The sequence below is a fragment of the Otolemur garnettii genome, unplaced genomic scaffold, assembly GCF_000181295.1.
Source record: "Otolemur garnettii isolate 467f Iridium unplaced genomic scaffold, OtoGar3 scaffold00031, whole genome shotgun sequence".
Taxonomy (NCBI): domain Eukaryota; kingdom Metazoa; phylum Chordata; class Mammalia; order Primates; family Galagidae; genus Otolemur; species Otolemur garnettii.
Genome location: NW_003852426.1, coordinates 9,340,510 through 9,366,230, shown reverse-complemented (window position 1 = coordinate 9,366,230; position 25,721 = coordinate 9,340,510). Strand labels below are relative to the sequence as shown.

The following is a 25,721-nucleotide window of genomic DNA, read 5'->3' as shown; positions in this document are numbered from 1 at the left end:
GAACCCGCCACCTTAGGTGTACGTGGCTGGCGCCTTAGCCGGTTGAGCTATAGGCGCCGAGCCGAAAATAATGTTCTTATTACAAATTGTATCTTTCTTTTCCTAAATAATATATTCCTTTTTGTTTATTTTTCTTAAATCCTTCAATAGAGTTTTATAATTAACTTTACATGTCCTGTGAGGTTATTCTTGGGTATTACGTGTATTCTGCAGTTAAAAATCGCAAATCTTTGTCTCATATTTTCTAGCTAGTTGTTTTTGGCATGGAAGAACACTAGATATTTTCACACGATTATTTTATGTGGTGACTTTAATGAATCTTATTTTCTCTAATTTTTTTTAGTTGGTTCTTGTGGATTTGTCATGTGGGCAGTCAATCATCTGCAAATGATTATTTGCCTCCTTGGTTCCTAATTCACTTACCTTTAATTTGGTTTTCTTAATTGCATTGTCTTTTATTCTTATAAAATATTAATAATGGTAAGAGGAGACATCTTTGTTTTATTCTGAACTTTATTTCTGAATGTTTCTCATGTTTTGCTGTTACCAGATGCTTACATCTATTACAGTTAGGCTGTGTATATGTGTGTGTCAAGGGAGTATTCATTTATTCCTTCTATTCAATTAAAATTAAAAAAAAGCTTGGTAATGAATGTTTAAAAGATATTGTAACTTATGAGGTAATCATATGATTTTCTTTGATCTTTTAATTTGAGGGCTTGATTTTTATTTTTTTTTTGAGACAGAGTCTTCACTATTCACCGTTTGTAGAATAGTGTGGTGTTACAGCTCACAGCAACCTCAAACTCTTGGGCTTAAGTGATTCTCTTGCCTCAGCCTCCCAGGTACCTGGGACTACAGGTGCCTGCCACAGTGCCCAGCTATTTTTTTATTGTAATTGTTATTGCTGTTCAGCTGGCCCGGGCTGGGTTTGAACCCACCAGCCTAGGTATGTAGCCGGCACCGTAACCACTGTGCTACAGGTGCCAAACCAAGGGTTTAATTTTTTTTTATTAGTATTCATCTGTCTTTCTTGGAATTGAACCACTTTGCTATGAATCCTTCTACCAAATTCCATTTTCTAATATTTTTTGTAGGGTTTTTTTCATTTATATTGGCTTTTGAGTATATGGGTGTAGTCATACCTTCATGTCATATTGGCTTCATAAGAAGTGGAACACTTCTTCACATATGTACAGAACAGTTTACATAACATTGAAATTGTCTAATCCTTGACATTTTGAGGAAACATGTTGATAAATGTGTTTGGATCTGGCATATTGGGAGTTCAGGGATGAAGATGACATTTAGACAGGTAGAGTATATTATTTTTTACTATCTGTTTCTTCTATCCGAGTCAAAGTATATCAGATAGGTAGACTGTGTTTTCAGTACTTGTGCTAACATTATTAGATTTCCTAGTTGTTTCTGTAGCTATACAGAAAAGAGTTAACAAAGCAGGATTGAATTCCTTTCTGCATACTGGATGCCCAGAGTTTTCTTTGGAAAAGCTTGCTTGCAATGTTGTTCCTTGTTTGGCATCTAGGAACTTAAATTTTGGAAGGGTTTTCTCTTTTGAGTGATACGAGTAGCACACTGTGCCTAAAATGTTTATACAAGCAGTATGGTTTATACTGAACACTGGCTTTCCTTCTGGGAGTCTAAAATTTGGAAACCTGTCAGGCAGGGGCTACCTGCATGAACAGCCCCCATTAAAAGCCTGGGCCTTGGGTCTCTGACAAGCTTCTTGGCTGGCAGCATTTCACACATGCTGTTACAACTTGCTGCTGGGATAATCAAGCATGTCCAATGTGAGTCCGTTGGTAGAGAACCCTTGGAAGCCTGTGCCTGATATCCCCAGTACTTTGTTCCATGTGCTTTTTTCCTTTGCAGGTTTTTGCTTTGTATGCTTTTGTTGAAATAAATTACAACCATAAGTATACAGTGTATCTCCTTATTTGCATTTTTACTTAATTGTGATCAGCCAAGGTCTGAAAACAGTAAGTGGGAAATCCCAGAAATAAGTAGTTCATAAGTTTTAAATTGTGCACTCTTCTGAGTAGCATAATAAAATCTTGCACTATCCTGCTTTGTTCTCTTTGGGACGTGAATCATCTCTTTGTCCAGCATCTCAGTTATTATTTTTAAAAAAGCATAAAAATATAAATTGGAAAGAAAAACCATAGTAAATATAGGGTTTGGTACTATCTGGTCCCATACATTCACTGGGGGTCTGCAACCCTATCCCTATGGAAAAGGGGGTACTACTTTAACTGTATGCTGAGTCATGTGAGGCTTTTTAATGAATCATTGAACCTGGGGGTGGTCTTGGGGACCCTTGACACAGTACCTATGGAATTTTTATATTCGGAGAGACTGCACAGCCTTCTGAACTTTATTTTTTTCATTGACTAACATTCTTTTCCCACACCAAGCTCAGCAACCACAACCCTTCTAGTCAAACAATCCCTGTTCTTAGAAAAAGGAATAGGAAACAGTGTAATATTAAATTTGGAACTGATTGAGTGAATACTTCTCAGCTTCTTCTTATAGGCTGTGTCTTTATCATTTAAGTGACATTTTTTATGAAGTTTTCAGCATTTCATGGGAAATAGACTTTAGTATTAGAAGCTTCTGGAGAACACGGACCTAATCTGTCTCATTCTGGATCAGCGGTTCTCAACCTTCCTAATGCTGTGACCCTTTAGTACAATTCCTCATGTTGTGGTGACCCCCAACCATAAAATTATTTTCGTTGCTACGTCATAATTGTAATTGTGCTACTGTTATGAATTCTAATATAAATATCTAATATGCAGGATGGGCTTAGGCAACCCCTGTGGAAGGGCTGTTCGACCCCCAAAGGGGTCGCAACCCACAGATTGAGAACCGCTGTTCTAGATAGCTTCTTAGCTTTTAGCTCATGGTGGATTCTCAATAAATATGTTCATTAACCCAGAAAACTAATTTCAGTTATTCTTATTTGTTTATTTATTTATTTTGAGACAGAGTCCCACTATGTCACCCTTGGTAGAGTGCTATAGCGTCACAGCTCACAGCAACCTCAAACTCTTTGGCTTAAGTGATTCTCTTGCCTCAGCCTCCCAAGTAGCTGAGACTACAGGCGCCTGCCACAACACCTGGCTATTTTTTGGTTGTAGGTGTCATTGTTGTTTGGCAGGCCCGGGCTGGATTGGAACCTGCCAGCTCCAGTGTATGTGGCTGGTGCCCTAGCTGCTGAGCTACAGGCGCCAAGCCAGTTATTCTTATTTTTGTTAATATGCCTTCAAATTTTTTTGTTAATTTTGTTATTTTCCCCCTTTATATAGGTGACTAAAAGCAGACTCTAAACTTTCTTGTGTACTAATTTTGAAATTTCTGGCAGTTGTGAAATTCATAAAGAAAACAAACTACTTCTGTATAATAATTCTTTAGTTATCTATTGCTACATAATAAAGTTCTCTAGAACTTAATGGTTTAAACAAGTAACTGTTTTATATTTCATATAATTTTGTGGGTCAGGAGTTTGAACAGGGCCAAGCTGATTTGAGTTACATCTGTAGGGGTTAGAACATCTTCACATGTCTAGCCCCTGAACTGTGATGGCTCAAATGGCTGTGAGAAAGTTGGAAGGGGCCTTTGTTGTTGTTTTTTTTTTTTTTAGATAGAGTCTCAAACTGTTGCTCTGGGTAGAATGCTATGGCATCATAGCTCATAGCAGCCTCTAATTTGGGTTCAAGCAATCCTCTTGCCTCAATTTTTTCTATTTTTAGTAGATACAGTGTCTCAATTTTGCTCAGGCTGGTCTCGAACTCCTGAGCCCAAGGGATCCACCTGCCTCGGCCTCCCAGAGTGCTAGGATTACAGGTGTGAGCTACTGTGCCTGGCCAGAGGCCTTGGTTTGTGTATCACTGAATGCCTTCGGTTTTTCTCTATACAGCTGCATTTCATGTGTTGGCCTTTCCATCAAGGTGGGGGCAACTTAGGGTTCCCAAAAGTATTCTTTTTTTTTGGAGACAGAGTCTTACTTATCACCCTTGGTAGAGTGCTGTGGCGTTACAGCTCACAGCAACCTCAAACTCTAGGGTTCAAGCCATTCTCTTATCTCAGCCTCCTAGGTTCCTGGGACTATAAGCACCTGCCACAGTGCCAGGCTATTTTTAGAGACGGGATCTTGCTCTTGCTCAGGCTGGTCTCGAAACTGTGAGTTCAGGCAATCTACCTGCCTTGGCCTCTCAGAGTGCTAAGATTACAGGTGTGAGTCACCAGGCCTGGCCTCTTTTTTTGAGACAGAATCTCACTTTGTTGTCCTCAGTAGAGTGCTGTGGCATCATAGCTCACAACAAATTCAAATTCTTGAGCTCAAGTGATCCTCTTGCCTTATCCTCCCAAGTAGCTGGGACTATAGATGCCTGCCCCAACACCTGGCTATTTTTAGGGACAGGGGATCTTGATCTAACTCAGGCTCGTCTCAAACTCTTAAGATCAGGCAATCTACCAGCCTAACCTCCCAGAGTATTGGGATTACAGGCTGAGCCACCACGCCCCCCTTTGCCAGGTATTCTTAAAGTATAAGCCCAGAACCTGACCTCTGTTGGTTAAACTAAATAATCCCAGGGCCAGCCCATATTCACTGGGGAGAGGAAATGAAATCCACTTTTCAATGGGGATGAAAGGAAATTCCCGTCTTTCCTTATGAAAAGGAATTCATGGCAACTGACTTTGGCTGCCATAGTAATAAGGCATTTGTAAAAACTTCAGAACTTCCAATTCTCTTTATAAACTTTGATTTTAAATATTATATTCTTGTTTTTTAGTTGAAGTATTTTGATTTTATATGACAGGCCAAAACAAAGAAATCTTAAAAGGGAGAAGCTAGCTATAAAACGTAACTTAAGAAAATAATTGGATTTGGCGCCTATGGCTCAAGCAGCTGGGGCACCAGCCACATACACCTAAGGTGGCGGGTTCGAATCCAGCCCAGGCCTGCCAAACAACAGTGACGGCTGCAACCAAAAAATGGCTGGGCATTATGGGGGGCGCCTGTGGTCCCAGCTACTTGGGAGGCTGAGGCAGTAGACTCGCTTGAGCCCAGGAGTTGGAGGTTGCTGTGAGCTGTGATGCCACAGCACTCTACCCAGGGGGAAAGCTTGAGGCTCTGTCTCAAAAAAAAAAAGAAAACAATTGTCTACTGTGATCATATGGTTATAGGCATGGAAACAATCACATAAAAGTTAGAAAATCTGTCCAAAGATCACATACATGGTTAATGCCAGAATAACTTCTAAAACTTAAGAAATAGGTTAGTATACAGTTTTATTCTATAAATTAAAAAAAATTTCCCCCCAATTTTATTAACTTAAAATTGGTAGTATAAACATTAACTTTATTGATACGTGGTTTCCATGTAGTAAAACATGCTCCTTTTTGTGTTCAAGTGTATAGACCTAAACTATCACTTTATAGCTAACTAGCCCATTGGTGAGGAAAATATTTATTTTTTTGTATACAAGCGATATGGCTTGGTCACTTTGTTAGTATCATTTGTCTCTTTGCAATAAGATTCAAAATAGAATAGAAAAATGAAAGTTTTTTAGTGGATGCTTTGTATACTGTGCACCTGGATAAGTGTCTTTTTTTTTTTTTTTTTTTTTGGAGACAGAATCTCACTTTGTTGCCCTCAGTAGAGTGCTATGGAGTTACAGCTCACAGCAACCTCAAACTCTTGGGCTCAAGCAATTCTCTTGCCTCTGCCTCCCAAGTAGCTGGGATTTCAGGAGCCTACCACAACGTCCGGCTTATTTTTTTTAGAGATGGAGTCTTGCTCTTGCTCAGGCTGGTGTGAAACTCCTAAACTCAGGCAATCCACCTGCCTTAGCCTCCCAAAGTGCTGGGATTACAGGTGTGAGCCACCGTGCCTGGCCCCAGTGTCTATTTTTTAGGCTTCTCATTAGAATCACTTCAATGCCCAGGCCCTTTCCAGACCAGTTCAATAAGAGTCTCTGAGAGTGAAGACTCAAGCATTTGTTTTTCTTCTTTTTTTAAGTTCCCCATGTGATTCCAATGTATGGTAAGCTCATTGAGGATCATAGGTCTAATTAAAATTATTTCTATATGCCAATAAAATTATGTTTATTCTATACTAAGTGTCTATGTTCTGTACCTAGCAATGTTCTCTTTATGTCTTCATTTGGAAAAACATGATTAACAGGTAAATTTAGATGAAATTATATGTATTGATAAGTGAAGATTGGGAAGACCTATTACAATATTAACATATATAGAATTAATGGTTATGGTATACTCATTGAAAAATTATAAATTTCCCTTCTGAACTGGTTAAACAGAAATCATTGTTCATCAAGAGTCATTTAGTGAATGATTTGAGTTTTAGCCATTACCTGGATAAAATAGTAAGAGAATATTATACCAGAGAATGTATTCATGGGGTATATGCATTGCATTCTTTTAGTCAGGAAAAAGTTGGTTTTTCTTTTCTTTTTTTTTTTTTTTTTTTTTTTTGTTTTTTGGTCAGGACTGGGTTTGAACCCACCACCTCCAGCATATGGGGCCAGCGCCCTACTCCTTTGAGCCACAGGCGCTGCCCAGTCGGTTTTTCTTTTTTAGAGTTATTTATTATCATTGAAATATTGGATAAGTGATGTGAGAGTTTGTGTTGATGGGAAATGAGATTTTGAAGTTAGGTTCTAGTAGCTTTCAGAATTTTCGGGCTGACATAGGAAATGATGTGTTAATTTGAACATTGATTGGATAACCCAGAAAGAAACATACCCAACCCCCCAGTCTGGTCCTTTGTCTAGAGTATAGTCAGTCCTTGATGTCAGTCTTTGGTTACATGTTAGACTGGGGTTGACAAACTATGACCTGCAGGCCAAATCTGGCTCCTTTCTAGAAATGGTTTTATTGGGGCATGGCCATGTTCATTAATTTACTTATTGCCTATGACTGCTTTTAGGCTCCCAGTTAAATAGTTTTGACATAGATTATATGGCCTGCAAAATCTTTAAAATATTTACTATATCTGACCCTTTACAGAAAGTTTGTCAGCTCCTATGTTAGTTTGTTGTTGTATTACACATTAGACTATTGTAACACACATTTCTTCCTTATATTCCTAAGTAGAGCCTCTTAGGCTGAATTTGCCTTTCCTACACAGGTGATTGGAGATGATTCTCCTTTTTAAGGCTTTGGTAATAAGGGTAGCATGCTGCTACTCCTCTGCTGCTCTTACTTTAGGGAACTAGAATTTTGCTCGCTTCTCTGGAGTGGATATTTCCTTGCCTAGCTTTTCCTTCAAGTTCTCCATCACTGTCATTGGCTGTTGCTCCCCCTCTGGAGGGTGGACACACAGAAACAGGGTAACTGGAACAGGTGGCTTTGGTCTTCCCACAGCAGTGGAAGGGGAGAAAGACCATTTTGATATGCATCTTTTGCTAATGACTGATCTGGATATGGAAGTTAAAGATTAGGAGTGCTTCAACCTTTGATCGTGGTTCAAGTAGAGAGTTCTAAAAGGTGTGGAAGTCTAATGGAGAAAGGATACCTGGCTCGATTACCCTTGTCTGTACAACGGACATAAGGCTGGCTGCCTCTGAGCTGTCAGTCACTTCTATTCTGGGGCACCTATGTGCTAGGACCTACTTGCTGGGTTACTTACACTTGTCAAAGCAATACCTACAGGTACATTAGAGATTTAAAAATATAAACATTTTTAGCTTTTGAAGAATACAACTCCCCTTTCTAACATATAAAGCTGTTAATCAAGTTTGTATATTCCTTCCATACAGAAGCAAGGAAGTACCTCTAAATTAATGATGTTCTGGCCACCTGATCATCAGAGTTGCAATTTTAGAGTGGAAGTTAGGGTCTTGAGAAAAATGTTGCAGTTCTTTTTTCATTGGTGGGGTGGGTTAGGATGCTATTATAAACTTTAATTAATAAATGTCAAATTGTTTTTGTAACTCCCAAAGATTATAGTTTTTTTGTAAAATAGTTAAGATGGTTTCTGATCAAAACTCTTTATTTAATTATTTAATTTATTCTGTTTGTAATTTAGGCCAAGATCTATGCCTGAATGACTGGGTATAACTGTACCCCACCATGTACTGAATATGTCTTTGTAAAAGAGGAGTTATTCTGGTTGTTGATTTTTCTTTTCTTAAGATACTGTAAAGAATATGGGACCTGTGTTTGGGTTCGATTTTTTTCAGATTGTGACAGCTTCAAGGGCTTCAAGTGTTTAAAGACCCTGACATTTTTGCTTTCCTAGTGTGATAAGGCAGTGAAGGTAATGGAAGCAGGCTACATTAGAATAAAAAGGTTGATAAAGATTCCGTTGATGATTAATTCTCTGTCATATTAATTTTTTTTAAAAAGCACTTTAAATGTTTAGTTAGCTTTGTTTATGATGTGATTTTCTTTTTTTCATTTTTAAAGATAGCTTTATTAATGGCTTTTTTATGTATACATTAATGCATTTATGGGGTCAATGTGCTGATTTCATATAGAACTAGTAATGTTTATATCACACTGGTTAATATATACCTCATCTTATTTACTTAGTTATTGTGTTAAGACGTTTATACCCTATACTTAATAGATCCGACATGTACCCTTGCAATATGCACCATAGGTGTGATCCCACCATTCACCCTCCCTCGATCTGACCTCTCCTCTCCCCTGCCATCCCCTCCTTCCCTCCTTCAGCCTGGGCCTTAGTTGTAAACTATTCTTCATATGAAAGTGTGAGTGATTGTAAATCAGTTTCATAATAGTACTGAGTACACTGGATATTTTTTCTTCCATTCTTGAGATACTTTACTAAGTAGGATATGTTCCAGCTTCATCCATGTAAATGTAAAAGAGGTAAAGTCTCCATCTTTTTAAGGCTGCATAATATTCCATGGTGTACATATACCACAATTTATTAATCTATTCATGGGTTGATGGGCACTTGGGCTTCTTCCATGACTTGGCTATTATGAATTGAGCTGCAATGAACAATCTGGTGCAAATATCTTTGTTATAAAGTGATTTTTGGTCTTTTGGATATACACCTAGTGGAGGAATTGCAGAATCAAACAGCAGGTCTACTTTTAGATCCCTGAGTATTCTCCAGACTTCTTTCCAAAATGGACGTATTATCTTGCACTCCCACCAGCAGTGCAGAAGTATTCCCTTGCCTCCACATCCAAGCCAACATCTGTAGTTTTGGGATTTTGTTATGTGAGCCACTCTTACTGAAGTTAGATGATATCTCAAAGTGGTTTTGATTTGCATTTCTCTGCTGGTTAAAGATGATGAGCATTTTTTCATGTGTCTGTAGGCCATGCGCCTATCTTCTTCAGAGACACTTTTGTTAAAGTCCCTTGCCCACAATGAAATGGGATTACTTGTTCTTTTCTTATTATTAAGTGTGAGTTCTCTGTGGATAAATTCTCTGTGGATTCTGGCTATCAAACCTTTGTCAGAAGCATAAGCTGCAAATATCCTCTCCCATTCTGAGGGCTGTCTGCTTGCTTTACTTACTGTGTTCTTGGCTGTGCAGAAGCTTTTTAGTTTGATCAGATCCCAGTAAGGTATTTTTGGTGTTGCTTCAATTGCCTGGGGGATCCTTCTCATAAAGCATTCTTCCAAGTCAATTTCTTCAAGTGTTTCTCCTGCACTCTCTCCAAGAATCTTTATAGTTTCATATCTTAAGTTTAAATCTTTTATCCAGTGAGAGTCAATTTTTGTTAATATGAAAGGTGTAGGGTCGGTTTCAATCTTCTGCAAGTCATCAGCCAGTTCTCCCATCACTATTAGTTAAATAGGGAATCTTTCCCCCAATTTATATTTTTGATGGGCTTATCAAAGATCAAATGGTGATAAATGTCTGGGTTCATCTCTTGGTTCTCTGTTCTGTTCCAGTACCATGCTATTTTCATCACTATAGATTTATAGTATAGTTTGAAGTCTGGTATCATGATTCCTCCTGAGAGGAGTAATGTTCTGAGTAATGTTTTGGCTATTTGAGGCTTTTTCTGGTTCCATATCAAACAAAGTACTATTTTTTCCAGATCTTTAAAATATGACGTTGGTGCTTTGATAGGGATTGCATTAAGTTTGTAAATTCTTTGGGTAATATGGACATTTTAACAATGTTGATTCTTCCCAGCCATGAGCATGGTATGTTTTTCCATTTGTTAACATCTGCAGCTATTTCTTTTCTCAGAGTTTCATAATTCTCTATAAAGATCTTTCACATCCTTTGTTAGGTAAATTCCCAAATATTTCATCTTCTTTGCACAATGGTAAAGGCAATAGAATCTTTGACTATTTTTTCGGCTTTACTGTTACTGGTATTTATAAAAGCTACTGATTTGTGAGTATTGATTTTGTATTCTGAGACACTACTGTATTCCTTGATCACTTCTAAGAGTTTTGTAGTTGAATTCCTGGGGTTTTCTAGGTATAAAATCATATCATCTGGGAAGAGTGAAAGTTTGATCTCCTCTGACCCTATTTGTATACACTTGATCGCCTTCTCTTGCCTGATTATGATGGCTAGGACTTCCATTACAATGCTAAAAAACAGTGGAGACAATGGGCAACCTTGCCTGATTCCTGATCTGAGTGGAAATGTTTTCAGTTTACTCCATTCGATATGATTTTGGCTGTCGGTTTGCTGTAGATGGCCTCTATTAGTTTAAGAAAAGTCCCTCTATACCTATTTTCTTAAGTGTTCTGATCATGAAAGGATGTTGGATATTGTCAAAATCTTTTTCTGCATCTATTGAGAGAATCATATGGTCTTTGTTTTTTAGTTTGTTTATGTGATGTGATTTTCTAAGTGTACTCCCTTCCTCTAACTCTGATCTGTTCTTTATCTAATAGATCAGCGACTATCATCTGTTCCACAAGATGAGTAACAGCCACCCTCTTCGCCCCTTTGCTGCAGTGGGGGAAATTGATCATGTGCACATTTTGTCTGAACATATTGGTGCCTTGTTGATTGGGGAAGAATATGGTGATGTCACATTTGTGGTGGAAAAGAAACGTTTTCCTGCCCACAGGGTCATTTTAGCAGCCAGGTGCCACTATTTTCGGTAAGTGTATACATTTTCTGAAGATTCAAGCCACTTTTTAAAAAACACTGATATTTTCTGCTCTCTGATAAATACGTAACCGAGCATAACAACAAATTCTACAAGTCTCTCAATTCAATATCTATAAGGATTTTGTCTTTGTAGACTTCGTTATTTTTTGAGAATTATCTTTTCCTTTAGGAGCCATCTTAAAATTAAGGGGTTAGAAGGCTTCTTAGGCCAGATAGTACCCATTTTTTAAAGTCTCTAGAATATTTCTCAGGCTGAGTCTGTGTTACCCTCACTTTCTGACAGTGGATGATTAATGGGATTTAAACTGATTTATTGGCAGATAGACTTCATGTTGTATAGGTAGACTGACCTCTGGACTTGTTAATGGACATGTATACCTCTTGATTTAAGACTACTGAGGTCTAGAACTTTTCAGTATTGTAACACATTTCTCTAACATACTTAGTCTGACAATCCCGAATTAAAAGAAACTTAAGTATTGATTGAGACTGAGTTTCATAGTTATATTAAAACTAAGACTAAACTAAATATTTATATATTTAATTAATGTAAAAAACCCACTTATATATAGTTATTTTTTGTTACTTGGAGCCTCAATTTCCAGGGTTATAAATTTTAAACTGATCTCTAATTACTCTACATTTTACTCAGTTTTAGTTAAAAGGGACTCATCACTGAATATTTAGTAGACTGATAATTTATCTTTGATAGTGGACCTTTTTATGTTTTCAAAGATAATGATGGTTTATAGAGTTATAGATATGCCTGGGAAACTCAGTATGTAAAATGGAGATGCCGATACATTAGAGAAAATTTCTGTTACTTTCCTGTGAAAACTGCTGTCTAATTTTTTATAGTCACAATTAATCAGAACAACCAAGCAGCCATACCTAGAGTTACACATGTTGTAGTAAAGTGTATCTCTTGGAAATATTTACTATTTAGCTAGAATTCCTATAGTTTCTTCTCTTTTCTTTCTCTCTCTCTCTTTTTTTTTTTTTGAGACAAAGTCTGACTTTGTTGCCCCTTGGTAGAGTGCATGGCATCACAGCTCACAGCTCACAGCAGCCTCAAACTCTTGGGCTTAAGTGATTTTCTTGCCTCGGCCTCCTAAGTAGCTGGGACTACAGGCACCTGCTACAACGCCTGGCAATTTTTTTTGTTGCAGCTGTCATTGCTGTTTAGCTGGCCCAGGTTTGAACCTGCCAACCTGGGTATATGTGCCCGGCACCCTACGCATTGAGCTATAGGCATTGCCCTAGAACTCCTATAGTTTCTTAGGAACAGTTTTAGAACTTCCCATCTTTTACATGTAAAATACCACTGTAGATGAAACCAAGAACTTAGAAAAGAGTTCTGTTTAGAGTTCTAGCCAAAGTTCTCCCATTCTTACTAGTAGTCAGCTCTACCAAAGACATCTGGCTTTGGTCTAATCATTATTTGTTACCAGCCTCTGTCCTCTGCATACTTTTCATTTTGTATTTCTTTTCCTTTTTTAATTTTTGGTCCAATCATTGCTACTAAAGTGTTTTTTAAGAGTCTCTTTTTCATTAAGTCAGAACTTTTCAGCCTTATGTTTAATACTTGTTAAGAATATATACCTTTCCCTCTTTCAAAAATAATTTGAAACAACTGTATGTGGGTATCGGTATACTCTTAAAAGAAACTCAGATACTTTTAGAAATTTGAAGATCAGCTGGGCGTGGGGGCTCATGCTATAATCCTAGCACTAGGGAGGCTAAGACAGGTAGATTGCCTGAGCTCACAAGTTCAAGACCAGCCTGAACCAAAGCATGACCTTGTCTTTAAAAAAAATAGCTGGGTGTTGTGGCGGGTGCCTGTAGTCCAGCTACTGGGTAGGCTGAGGCTAGAGAATTGCTTGAGCCCAGGAGTTTGAGATTGCTGTGAGCTATGTTGCCACAATACTCTACTGAGGGCAACAAAGTGAGACTCTGTCTCAAAAAAAAAACACAAAAAAATTTGAAGATCACCTTGAGTGAATGGAATATACTCCTTTCACTTAATTGACCTTGTTCTTGATATCATTGTGGCTATTGAATGTTTATAACATTTGATGTCTCACAAGGGTAAGTTCAGAGTCATTACAAATGCTATCTTAGACAGATTCTCATTGCCAACACTATTCAGGTGGAAAGGAAAGTTAACTGTCAGCAGGAGAGGTCTAAGTGCTGTCATAAGAGCCTATTGATTCCCTAGTAAGGACAAGCTAACTGTGCTGGAGGGTATTTTTCACAATAAACATTGAACTTCTGTGCTTTTCTTCTTGTTGAAGTTGGGGGTTCATATTTCGTATTCTAAGGGAGCCTCATCAAAACCACTTTTAAAGCACTGAGAAGTCAATTAAAGACCATGGGTCACATTGGAGTAGGAGTAAGTCTTGTTGAGGTCTCCCCAGCAAGGAGTTCTTTAATTTGATAATTTTAAGGTATGGTTGGATGCTCTCTGGACTATTGAAAATCTTCATGGGTGTTTTAGGCAGACTATAACTCAGTGATGAGGCATGCTGAGAATATTCATGAATCTTTTGCTGGATTGTTTCAACTATTTTCCTCAGGCAAGCAAGAATGCCAGGTTCTGATAGGGGTGGGAGAAGTTCTAGGTAGATATGGAGGTCACCCCTGAAATGTTCATCCTTCTCTGAAAATCTGAGGGACAGAGAGAACGTCTTTCTTACTCCCATTTCTTGGTCTCTACCCTTCTTTCCCTTTTCTGCATCCCTTCCTTGTCCTCTTATTGCTGTCCTTTCTTTCCTCACAGGTTAGAGGTGCATATTATTCCTCCTAGACTAATAGAGTTAAAAATTCAAATTCATTACATGATTAGATTGTCTAGTTTTCATTTTTTAGATGAACAGATAAGCAATAATGTATGTTTTTTTAATCCAAAAGACAAAAAGAATTAAATCATCTATAATCCCATCAGTAGTTTCATTTTTAATTTATAAGGTGATAAATGAAAGTCCTTCCCTCTCAGTCATCTGATACTATTCCATAGAGACAACTACTATTAACAGTCTAATATTTATTTTCTCTGATTTTTCTTTATTTAAACACATATGTATATATGCATACTTGCATTCACATATAAGTTTGTTGTTATACACTTTTTTCCATGCAGTACATATGTGTGGATCTGCAATTTGACTTACTTGCCTATTGTATACTAAACATTTTCCCAAGATAGTGCATTTTGACCCCCTACCCACTTGATCTTTCTAATGGCTGTCTAGAATGTGTTATATATTACAGTTTTTCAATCATGTTCCTATTATGTCCATTAAGATTTATTTCCAGGCCGGGAGCAGTGGTTCACAGCTGTAATCCTAACACTCTGGGAAGCCAAGGCAGATGGATTGCCCTGAGCTCACAGGTTTAAGACCAGCCTGAGCAAGAGCAAGACCCCATCTCTAAAAATAGCCCAGCATTGCGACAGGTGCCTATAGTCCCAGCTACTCGGGAGGCTGAGGCAAGAGAATCTCGAGTCCGAGAGTTGGAGGTTGCTGTGAGCTATGATGCCACGGCATTCTACCAAGGGTGGCAAAATGAGACTCTGTCTCAAGAAAAAAAAAGATTTTTTTCCCAGTGTTTTAATGTATATCATACATTTATATTTACTGTATTATTTCTCTAAAATTGATTCCTAAAAAATACTGAATTGAAGGGTATGCACACTTTAGATTTGAATAGAGATTACTTGATTATTTTTCAAAAAGAAGTGCTTATTTATGTATACACTGAAAGCTGCACATGAAAGAACTTGTTTCCCCCATTGCTTTTGTAGCTTTTGATATTAACAAGCTTTTTAATTTCTGCGAGTCCGACGGGAGAATGGCATCAAATTGGTGTTGAGTTTTATCTGACTTTATCTTTTCCTATAGAGTTTTATTTTTTAAATGCCTTATTGACCTTTGACATCTTATACTGATTTCACTGTAGCTCTTGAAAGATCACTTCATCTTTCTATTTGGCATTTCCCCCCCCTTTTTCTTTTCTTTTATTAACTTTTTATAGAGATAGGGTCTCGCTGTGTTTCCCTGGTTTGACTCAAAATCCTGGGCTCAAGCAAACCTCCCAAGTAGCTGGAATTATAGGCACACATCACTGTATACATTATCCTTTTTTTTTTCTTTGCAGTTTTTGGCCAAGGCCGGGTTTGAACCCACCACCTCTAGTATATGGGGCTGGCACCTTACTCCTTTGAGCCACAGGCGCCACCCCCATCCATTATCTTTCTATTTAATGTCTATTGTGTATCTTGAGCTCTCAGAATATCTCATTAGTTTATAGGATTAATTCACAATAGTTTTAAAAGCATTCCTCTTGCTTTCTTTGGCAAATTATTTAAAATAATTATTTTGGTGCAGTGGCTTACACCTGTAATCCTAGCACTTTAGGAGGTCAAGGTGAGAGAGAGGATCACTTGAGGCCAGGAGTTTGAGACTCTAAGCAACGTAGTGAGATCCCCCCAGCCTCTACAAAAAATAAAAAAGTTAGTCAGGCATGGTACCTGTGCTTGTGTTCCCAGCTATTCAGGGGGCTGAGGCAGGAGAATCACTTGAGCCCAGGTGTTGGAGATTTCAGTGAGCTGTGTTTATGTCACTCACTGCACTCTATGTTGGGCAACAGAGCAAGACGGTCTCAAAAAATAAAACATAACAAAAAATGATTACTTCGCATTTCTTCACCTGGATCTTTGGGCCATTAGAGACATTTATGTTTATATAATGTTGATAACTGTTACTTCTTATGTTTGCACAAAGCCTATTTGAGGTTTTCCTAATGTTTCTTCTCTGATGTACAGAGCACTACTGTATGGTGGAATGCGAGAGTCTCAACCTGAAGCAGAAATCCCTCTCCAAGACACCACGGCGGAAGCATTCACAATGCTACTCAAATACATCTACACTGGGCGGGCAACGCTGACAGATGAGAAGGAGGAGGTGCTGCTGGACTTTTTGAGCTTAGCTCATAAATATGGATTTCCAGAGCTGGAGGATTCTACCTCTGAGTATCTCTGTACCATACTTAACATTCAGAATGTCTGTATGACTTTTGATGTTGCCAGTCTCTACTCGCTTCCCAAGTTAACTTGTATGTGCTGCATGTTTATGGACAGGAATGCTCAGGAGGTGCTATCAAGTGAAGGTTTCCTCTCCCTTTCCAAGGTGTGTCATTTGTCCACAAGTAATTTATAGACATGCATTTTTTTTATTTATACCTCTTAGTAGAAATATAGCAGTGGATTAAGGTAAAAGTAAATAAATAAAAATCATTGATATTGAGGAGGTTATCTGGTTTAGTCACTTACATCCGGGTGCTGGAACTCTAAATCATGTAAGGCAGAGACTGATTGGTTCTGTCTTTTTCTTTTTTTTGAGACAGAGTCTCACTTTGTTGCCCTCTGGAGAGTTCTGTGGCATCATGGCTCACAGCAATCTCAAACTCTTGGGCTCACCTGATTCCCTTGTCTCAGCCACCCGAGTAGCTGGGAATACAGGCACCTGCCACAACGCCCAGCTATTTTTAGAGACCAGGTCTCCCTCTGGCTCAGGCTGGTCTCGAACCTGTGAGCTCAGGCAATCCACCTGCCTCAGCCTCCCAGAGTGCTGGGATGACAGGTGTGAGCCACCTCTCCTGGCCTGGTTCTATTTTCTTTTAATGTTCTTCTGGTGAGCTTTAAATTCAAAAGAAACTATGCTGCTAGGTAATTTGTTTTCAATGAATGATAAATAGGATCCTTTGTGGTATTGCACAAAGGGTTTGGTTTTGTTTTTCTCTGACAGTGCAACTAATTTCTTACAGCAAGAGGGAAAGTTCATAAAGGAGATCTGATGCATCATTGGATGTCTTTAAGTCACTGCTTTTTTTTGTTGACTCCAAATTTACTATTATAGCTAGAATAAAACTGTTTTGTTCAAATTTTTCTCTGAACTGTGAATGGTGGTTGTCTCTATTTTCTTGTTATATTTCTCATAGAACATGGATATCTAATGCAAAAACCTATTGAGAAGCTGGTATCTTGATTTGAGTGTAGATTATGATTTTTATTATCCTACTTAATTTTTAAGGGTAAGGATTTTTTCTTTTCTTTTCTTTTCTTTTTTTTTTTGAGACAGAGTTTCACTATGTTGCCCTAGGTAGAATGCTATGGTGTCACAGCTCACTGCAACCTCCAACTCTTGGGCTTAAGTGATTCTCTTGCCTTAGCCTCCCAAGTAACTGGGACTACAGGCGCCCACCACAATGCCTGGCCATTTTTTTGTTGCACGTGTCATTGTTGTTTAGGAGGCTTGGGCTGGGTTTGAACCCACCAGCCTTGCTGTATGTGGCTGGTGCCGTAACCACTGTGCTATAGGTGCTGCGCAAAGGGCAAGGATTTTTGAGGGTTGTTGCTGGGGGTCAGTTTGGAGATCTGAAAATATGGTAGTGCAGTAGTTTTGAATTTTAAATGCCAGATATATCTAACTTTAAAATTTATACTCTTCCTGAAGAATGTGTATGTATTGACGGCTCCTTACTTTGCCATTTTTCTTCTTGCTGTTTTAAAAAAAGATGGGTGCAAATGTGTTTGGAAATTAGACTAAATACTTGATGTAGTAGTACAAGATGTTTGACCAGGAAAGAAAGATGTTGCCATCCTTTCTTGTATTCATGCAGCCATTCTAAGCAGGAGGATATGTGGCACAAAGCATATAAAGAAAAAAGAGGGTCAAAAAGAGCTAATTGGCTGAATACCAGTTATACTTGCAGCTCTGTAAGGTTTTCTGATTGATTATGCACGTGGTTGAGCTGGATAGTAATTGGAATTTCTTCCAATTTTTTTCTTTTTCAGACAGCACTTTTAAACATTGTATTAAGAGATTCATTTGCAGCTCCTGAAAAAGATATTTTCCTAGCTTTGTTAAACTGGTGTAAACACAATTCAAAGGAGAATCATGCTGAAATCATGCAGGCTGTGCGTTTACCTCTGATGAGCCTCACTGAACTTCTGAATGTTGTGAGGCCTTCTGGACTCCTGTCTCCTGATGCCATTCTGGATGCTATTAAAGTACGATCAGAGAGCCGGGATATGGACCTCAATTATAGAGGCATGCTCAGTAAGTATCTATTTATCCTAAACACAACTGAGAAATTTTGTTTACATCTTATGCCATTCTCAACTACAAATCTCTAGCTACAAAACTATAGTGCAGGTACATATGATGCATTCTTGAGTCATTACAAAAGTTTAAAAATCAAGAAACATAAAATCTATGCACATGGAAACAAATGAAGCCCTCCCAGCAACACTGATAAGCTGAGCAAGTTGAAATTTGCATGGATGAATCAGAAGGACGCTGTTGACTGTATTTTTTAAAAGTGAAATAATGGACTATGCATAACACAGTCTGTCTTGAAACTTTTATAGTGACCCAGGTATAGATCTATAAACATACAGCTCTGCTTCCTGTGGAATGTCTTTCTCTTGTCATTTTCCTGTTAATTCTGTCTGAGATCGCATAGCCCTTTGTAGAGCTCAAAATACATAGTTTTTGCTATTCGAATGGACAGATTTCTTCAGCTGCTCCTCAGAATGTCAGAAGGAAACACTTTCCTGAAAAGCTTCTGCTCACACTAAGCTCTTTCCTCCTTTTCTCCATCAAATAAGTACTGACAATGTGCTGTTTTTATTCTTACAGTTACCATGAGCATGGAGATTCTAAATAACAATAATAATTGCTACCACTTATGTATTATACATACATAGTATAGCTAACACTTAATGTGAAATTTCCAACACTTATCATGTAATGTGAGTTTTCTTATTAATTAAAATAATACCAATTTTAAAGAGCTTACTGTATATCAAGAACAGGTCCTCCTACATGACTATTTAATTCTCACAACAGCCCTTTGTAGTAGGTTCTGTTATTGACTCCATTGTACAAGTGAGGAAATGGAAGCACAGAGAGGTTAGGTAAATTTCCCCAGAAAGACAGAACTGAGAGGCAAATCTATGAATTTTGGCTCTAGAGGATGTATAATTAGCCACTAAACTGTGCTGTATAAATGTAAAAGATAGTCTCCACTTTTGATCCTTTTAATTTCATTGCTTTATGATCATTGATTTATGATTGAAATAAATCATAACTTCCTTGAAAAGTTAAATACAACAGTATCAAATGGTACATGTTATTGAACTTCAGAATAGATAATGACTTGGAATGATGAGAGGTTTCGTGGAGGTTGTGAAACTTGAGTTGATCCTCTACATTTGATTTGGATGGCATCAGGGTTAGCATCAGGTTTGGGTGAATTCGACATGGGAGATTGGTGAGGTTAATAGAGAGAGGTTAGAGCATTTGAAGGACACTGAATAGAAAAGCTTGACTAGAGTAGAAGGCTTACATTAATTAATAACAAAGAGAGTTTGTGAAGGTCATCTCAGGCCAAATTATAGAAATCTTTGGAACTGGATTATATGTGATTATATGGAACTCCTTTATATGTAGTGAGGAGCCAGCTTAAGAGAGCAAGCGTGGCATGCCTACAGTGATGGTTTTGAAAGATTGATCCATTATGGTATGCTTGAGGATTTGGAATAGGGAAAAACTATTCAGGGAGACCACTGAGCCAAGAGCTCAAGGAAGAGATTACATTATGTTTGGGATTCTTTTATCTAACTTCTAAACTTGAGTAATGGTTAAATAGCAATCTGCTTTTCCTACCTTTTATAGTAAAATCAGTTATATAAATATTGAGGAAGCATAGCACTTTCCTATCAGATCCTTAAAAAACAGATTATTTTCTAAATAAATGTTGTCTAAACATTCATATCATTATTTTCTTTAATCAAATTCCTCACTGTTAAAAGAAAAGGATCTAAAATTTCAGAGCTGGGTGGTGCCTGTGGCTCAGTGAGTAGAGTGGACATAAAAGTAGCACTGTACTAAAAGGATTATTATAAGTAATAAATCAGAGGCATTAATATATGCAAAATGCTTAGAATGTGTCTAGACCAGGTGCAGCCAACCTTTTTTTTCCTCTCTGCCACATATTGGAAGAAAAAAGAGTTGTCTTAGGCCACACATTAAATAAACACTAAGCAAAGCTGATTAGCAAAAAAAAAAAAAAAGAAAGGCCCATGTATACTTTTCATGTTATCTGACACCACAGATAAGCAAAAAAAGTCCTAAAAAAATGAACATGCAGCCCTGGGGTGCATGTTAGACACCCCTAGTCTAGACTCTAGCACATAGTATGCATTATATGAGATTTGTTAAATAAAGAGGAAGAATATAGGTGATTATCGCAGGCTAATAGAACTTAGAAAATTGTAAGTCTATAGCGTTTAAACTTCTGGCGGTAAGAAGTTGAGTGTGACTGGGATTGTTTTGTTTTTGGTGAGTTGCCCCCAGTCTTTTGCTAGTTAACTAAACCGACTAAACCCACCCCAGCTTCTGTTTTTTTTTTTGTTGTTGTTGCAGTTTTTGGCCGGGGCAGTGTTTGAACCCACCACCTCCGGCATATGGGGCTGGCGTTCTAACCCTTGAGCCACAGGCACCTCCCCCCAGCTTCTGTTTTTCGGCAGCATTTATTGTCCTCTTCTGAAGCCACTCTCTTTACTGTAATGATAAATTACTTACCATCTTTTTCCTTAAGAGCCTGACAATGGCTCACACAGCCAGAGTGTATGTTTTCTGTGAGAATCCAGAATTTATAGTTTGTAAACTTTTATGGTTCTTTTAGCATTGTGTACTTTTTAATGTATGTTTTGTAATAGTAATGGCTATGTATTTTTAGAACTTACTGTGTGCTTTACAGACGTCATCTCATTTAATCCTTAAACAAACAAACAGAAACATCTGGGGGATAGATAAGGCCCTATTGAGGAACTGAAGTTTAGAGAGGGTAACTTCTCCAAAGTGATACACCTGGTGAAACGTGGAGCCACTGTTTACCAGGTGTCAAAAACTACAGCCCCAGGCCACATGCAGCCTGCCTAGGACTTTTATCCAGCCTGCCAGGTGTTTTTGCCACCACTGCCTGTCCTGTTTAGCAGCTGACTCATCCTGGGGTCCCGCAGTCCGGCCCTCCAAAGATCTGAGGGACAGTGAACTGGCCCCCTGTTTAAAAAGTTTGAGGACCCCTGGTTTAAACTCTGAGTATGCAAACCCTTAACATTATTCAGCCTCTTGTCTCTTCATGGTGAGCGTGTTTTAGAGAGTTAGTACCTGGAGGACAGGTTTCAGATTGGTGAAGCAGAGTTTACATAGAGGCCTTCCTAGGCACAGTTGGGAAGGGGGTTTAATAATAACCATAATACTGATTTTGACGATAGACCGAATTTTCATTTTAAAAAATTCTCAAGTGAAATAAAAATAGATCTTGTTTTTTAGATGTATTTGTTCAGTAGTCTGTGTATAACTAACAGCTGTGCTATATTGGAACCTTTCTTTTTCTGTTGTTTATCAGACATCTGACCTGCTTCCTTTGTTTTTGTACATTGTCCTCAGTCCACATGGCAGGTAACAGGTCATCATGCTATTTTTGTTCAGTAAATATTAGATTAAAGTAATTCATAGAATGAACTCAGAGCTAATTTTTTTGTCCTTTTTTAGTGTTAACTTTTTAAAAAATAACATTAGTCCTAGGTACTTTTGTGACTATGATAGTGACATTAAGTGTAAACTCTCAGTGGTGTCTTAATCCTCAGAGATTCTGTATCATTTGTCCTCATAAACTGGACTATGCCATTTTTTAATTAAATGCAAATACTGGAATCAACTAGAACTAGAATTTATTTTTTTCTCAGAAATGTAGAATAATTTGGCAAGTAACCATTCACCGTGCTTTTTCTACTTTTACTTATAGTACCAGAAGAAAATATTGCAACTATGAAGTATGGAGCCCAGGTTGTAAAAGGAGAGCTGAAGTCTGCCTTATTAGATGGTGATACTCAAAATTATGATTTGGATCATGGATTTTCCAGGCACCCAATTGATGATGACTGCCGTTCAGGCATTGAAATCAAGCTAGGTCAGCCATCCATTATCAATCACATACGGTTACTCCTCTGGGACCGGGATAGCCGGTGAGTCACTTGCAGATTTTGGTGGTTTAATTGTTTATGATCATGCTGCTATTTCTCTTGAATGTTGATTCTGGGTAAAGAGTTAAAGGACGTATTTCTTTAAAATAAATATATTTTTTCCCTGCTAATACAGAAAAAGTAACAAATATGTGTTTATTGTAGAAAATGTAGAAAATATAGAAAAGCACATAGAAGAAATTAAAAATCGCTGATACCTCACTACCCATTATTAATTTTTTTATATATCTGATTAGCAATTTGATTTTTGCTTATTATCTATAGACATACACAAAACAGAAACCTATACAAACATACTTACATAAAATAAAGATTAGATGTACAAAAGCTTCCTTTCTTTTTTTTTTTTGCAGTTTTTGGCCAGGGCTGGGTTTGAACCCACCACCTCCGGCATGTGGGGCCAGCGCCCTACTCCTTTGAGCCACAGGTGCTGCCCAGATGTACAAAAGCTAACTTCATTTTATAATTTATGTATTGTGAACATTCTACCTTTTAAAAAATATTCCTCTAAAATGTTATTTTTAATAGCCATCTGGTATTCCACCATGTGGATTAACATTACTTATTTACTTTACTTTTGGATATTATAACTTTTTTTTTCTTTTCTTGAGGTGAGTCTCCTCTGTTGCATAGTCTGGAGTACAGTGGCATAGTCATAGCTCATTGTAACCTTGAACTGCTGGGCTCAAGGGATCCTCCAGCTTTAGCCTCCAAATATCTGAGATTACAGGTGTGGGCCACCATGACCAGCTTTTTTGTTTTGTTTTTAAAGAAATGGGTTTTTACTGTGTTGCTCAGGATGGTCTTGAACTCTTGGCTTCAAATGGCCCTCCTGCCTTGGCCTCCCAAGCCATTGAGATTATAGGAATTAACCTCTGTGCCCAGATATTATAACTTTTTAAAAGCATTTTATCCTATGAGTGAAGAGAGTAATTGTCATCTTGTATGTTGATAACCATCATCCTCAAAACAAAACAAAAAGAAAATTGTGAAAAGATTTGCTGCGTTTTAGCCTGGGAACCCACTCAGTTTCTGAGTGGCTTTAGGGTGCTGTCTTCCTTCTAGCGACTGTGATGCTTTCACCCACTGTGGTTTCCAGGGCCATCCGTGATGGCAGGAGTATCAGAGCAGTATGTGTGACCAAGAAATGAACTGTTCTAAAAGCTGTATCTATTTCATTCATTTAATTGATAATGAAATTAGTATAAAATAATAAAAGGTTAATCTGTTTGAACTGAAAGTAGTTATCATTTCTAGGATGTTAAATATTTATAGTCTACTTTGTTTTAGTGTGTACATCACATTCGCAGGGGACTTAACTTTACCGTGTAACTGTTCTTTTTTCATAGAAATTGTTATCATTCTAAGCAAAGGTGAAAAATTCAGAATCTTAAGCCAAAAAGATTCTGACATGTTGTAAAATTATATCCTACGTTACTGATAACCTAGAGAGGTTCAATAAAAGGTTATAACCAGTTTGAGACTGAGTGATAAAATGAATGGGAGTGAGGGGACAGCAGAAAATGAGGGGCTGACACAAAATAAGCTGACCTTTTCTGGTCTCACTGAGGGTTCCAGGCTGACATTTATGGTCACCTAAATCTCCCAAGATTGTTCCTGTTGATATTATAGTACAAGTAATAACTGCATCTCAAATTTAAATTTGGTTCATGACAGGGGAATATAGATTTGTTGAGTATGGGACCAGCATGAAATGGTCTAGGGTAGCTGACTAGAGGTAGAAGATAGGCTGTTTTCATTATTGCTAGATTATTAGGTGACAAGTTTTAAATTGTACCCCAAAGAAGCATGCATTATCTCTTCACTCATGTCATTTTTTTTTTTTTTCAGACTGCTTACATGTATGGGACAGAGAGAGACTGTGGGATTCTGTGGGGGTTCTGTAGAGAACCATTCCAAGGTGGCTTTCCTCCTGAGAGGGGAGGCTGAGCACTTTGCTAGAGAGGAGAGAAGGAGAAAGCATGCCTCCTGCTTCCCAATTTTCTTTTCTTTTTCTTTCTTGTGGCTTTATTAATCTGCTAATATGATGGGGGAAAGCTGTTCTGGCCATGTTTAAAAAGGAGCCAGTGCTTTGAATGCCTGATATATGCCAAGCACCCTGGGTATATGAAGATTACTATGGTATAGTCCTTGTTCTTGAGCAGTTTATTATTTGGTAAGGCAAAACACAAGCTGAGAGATAATTTCAGGGCATTGTGGGTGAATGCTACAACAGAGAGATGTATACAGCTTTCATTGTTGATGATGCAGAAAATATAATTAGTGAGTTATTCATAGTATTTTTCTATGCCTTTTAATATATTTTTTAAATATAGTTTTGGATTGTTATTTTAATATGGTGGGGTTTTTTTTCCTTTTGATTCACAGGTCTTACTCATACTTCATTGAAGTATCAATGGATGAACTGGATTGGATCAGAGTGATAGATCATTCTCAGTATCTGTGTCGTTCTTGGCAAAAATTATATTTTCCAGCCCGTGTCTGCAGGTTAGTTCTTGTGGTTAAGATGATTTTGATTTGTATTACTATATAGGAAGATTTGGATTTTGGGAAGCAGACTGTGTCTTTTATCTCATGCAAGAAGAGTTTTTCAGGTTGTCAAACTACCAAACACATCCAAAGTAAAAAACTTAGGGCAAATATGGACAATTACATGTCTTAATATTTAGAGCTTCTTGTGGAACTATTTATCCAAAATGTTTTATACCGTATATTTGTAATAGAAATGTGAATGAATAAGAAAGGACACTTGAGAAGTAGAAATGCTTTTAAAACTCCATGCTATACATTGAAAGCAGAATTATTGTTAGAAGGTATGTTCTTCCCATGAAATCCACAAAAGATGTGCCTGGAGGTTTTCCTGGCAATGCTCAGGGCCAGGGGAGGATTTTTGGATTCCAGTGTGCATGTTTTTCTCTAGGACAGTGCTTATCAAATGAGGTTTGACAGAATAGATGTTTCATGTGGAGTTGAGTTTGGGGTGAAGGAGGCTCCAGCCTCACACTCTCCCTCAACCAGAGCTCTTCTGCTATTATTGTTATGTATTGTAACCTCAGGTAAGATTTTTTTAAAGAAGTATCAAAAAGCTATTCCAATACTTCATGGTCTCCCTTTAGGTATAAGCCATCATTTAAACTTTTTAATGAAATTCAATAAAACATATAAATTGATAAATTTGGGAGTTGAGAACAGTGGTTAAAACCCCTGAAATTCTGTTTTTGTCCCTTGAAGTCAAAAGATCAAAGACAGAAAGTGATTGGTTCATTTATTCAGGTATGGAAGGAAGAGAAAGGACAGGATATGGTGGGTGTAAGCCACTTCCCTCCCCCACTCACCTGTGCTCCTCCTGACCACACAACTGTGGCTGATTTGGAGCAGGTAGGGGTGCCCACAGCACTTACTCTCTTTTTTCAGAAGTCCACCTAAATATTTGCGAAACTCATGATTTAACAGCATAAGGCTGATCCA

General features: G+C 37.8%; 1 protein-coding gene across 1 annotated transcript in view; it reads left to right on the top strand.

The window, feature by feature from the left end:
* The window catches only part of LOC111725088 (BTB/POZ domain-containing protein 9), a 63,370-nt gene extending 38,115 nt beyond the window's left edge, over positions 1–25,255 (top strand). The window contains exons 2-6 of the mRNA XM_023512963.1: positions 10,897–11,108; positions 15,942–16,305; positions 17,973–18,237; positions 21,995–22,214; positions 24,621–25,255. Coding sequence (XP_023368731.1) covers positions 10,924–11,108; positions 15,942–16,305; positions 17,973–18,237; positions 21,995–22,214; positions 24,621–24,786 — 1,200 coding nt within the window. The 5' untranslated portion in view covers positions 10,897–10,923 and the 3' untranslated portion in view covers positions 24,787–25,255. The remainder of the gene's footprint in view (positions 1–10,896; positions 11,109–15,941; positions 16,306–17,972; positions 18,238–21,994; positions 22,215–24,620) is intronic.
* Positions 25,256–25,721: the final 466 nt, after the last annotated feature.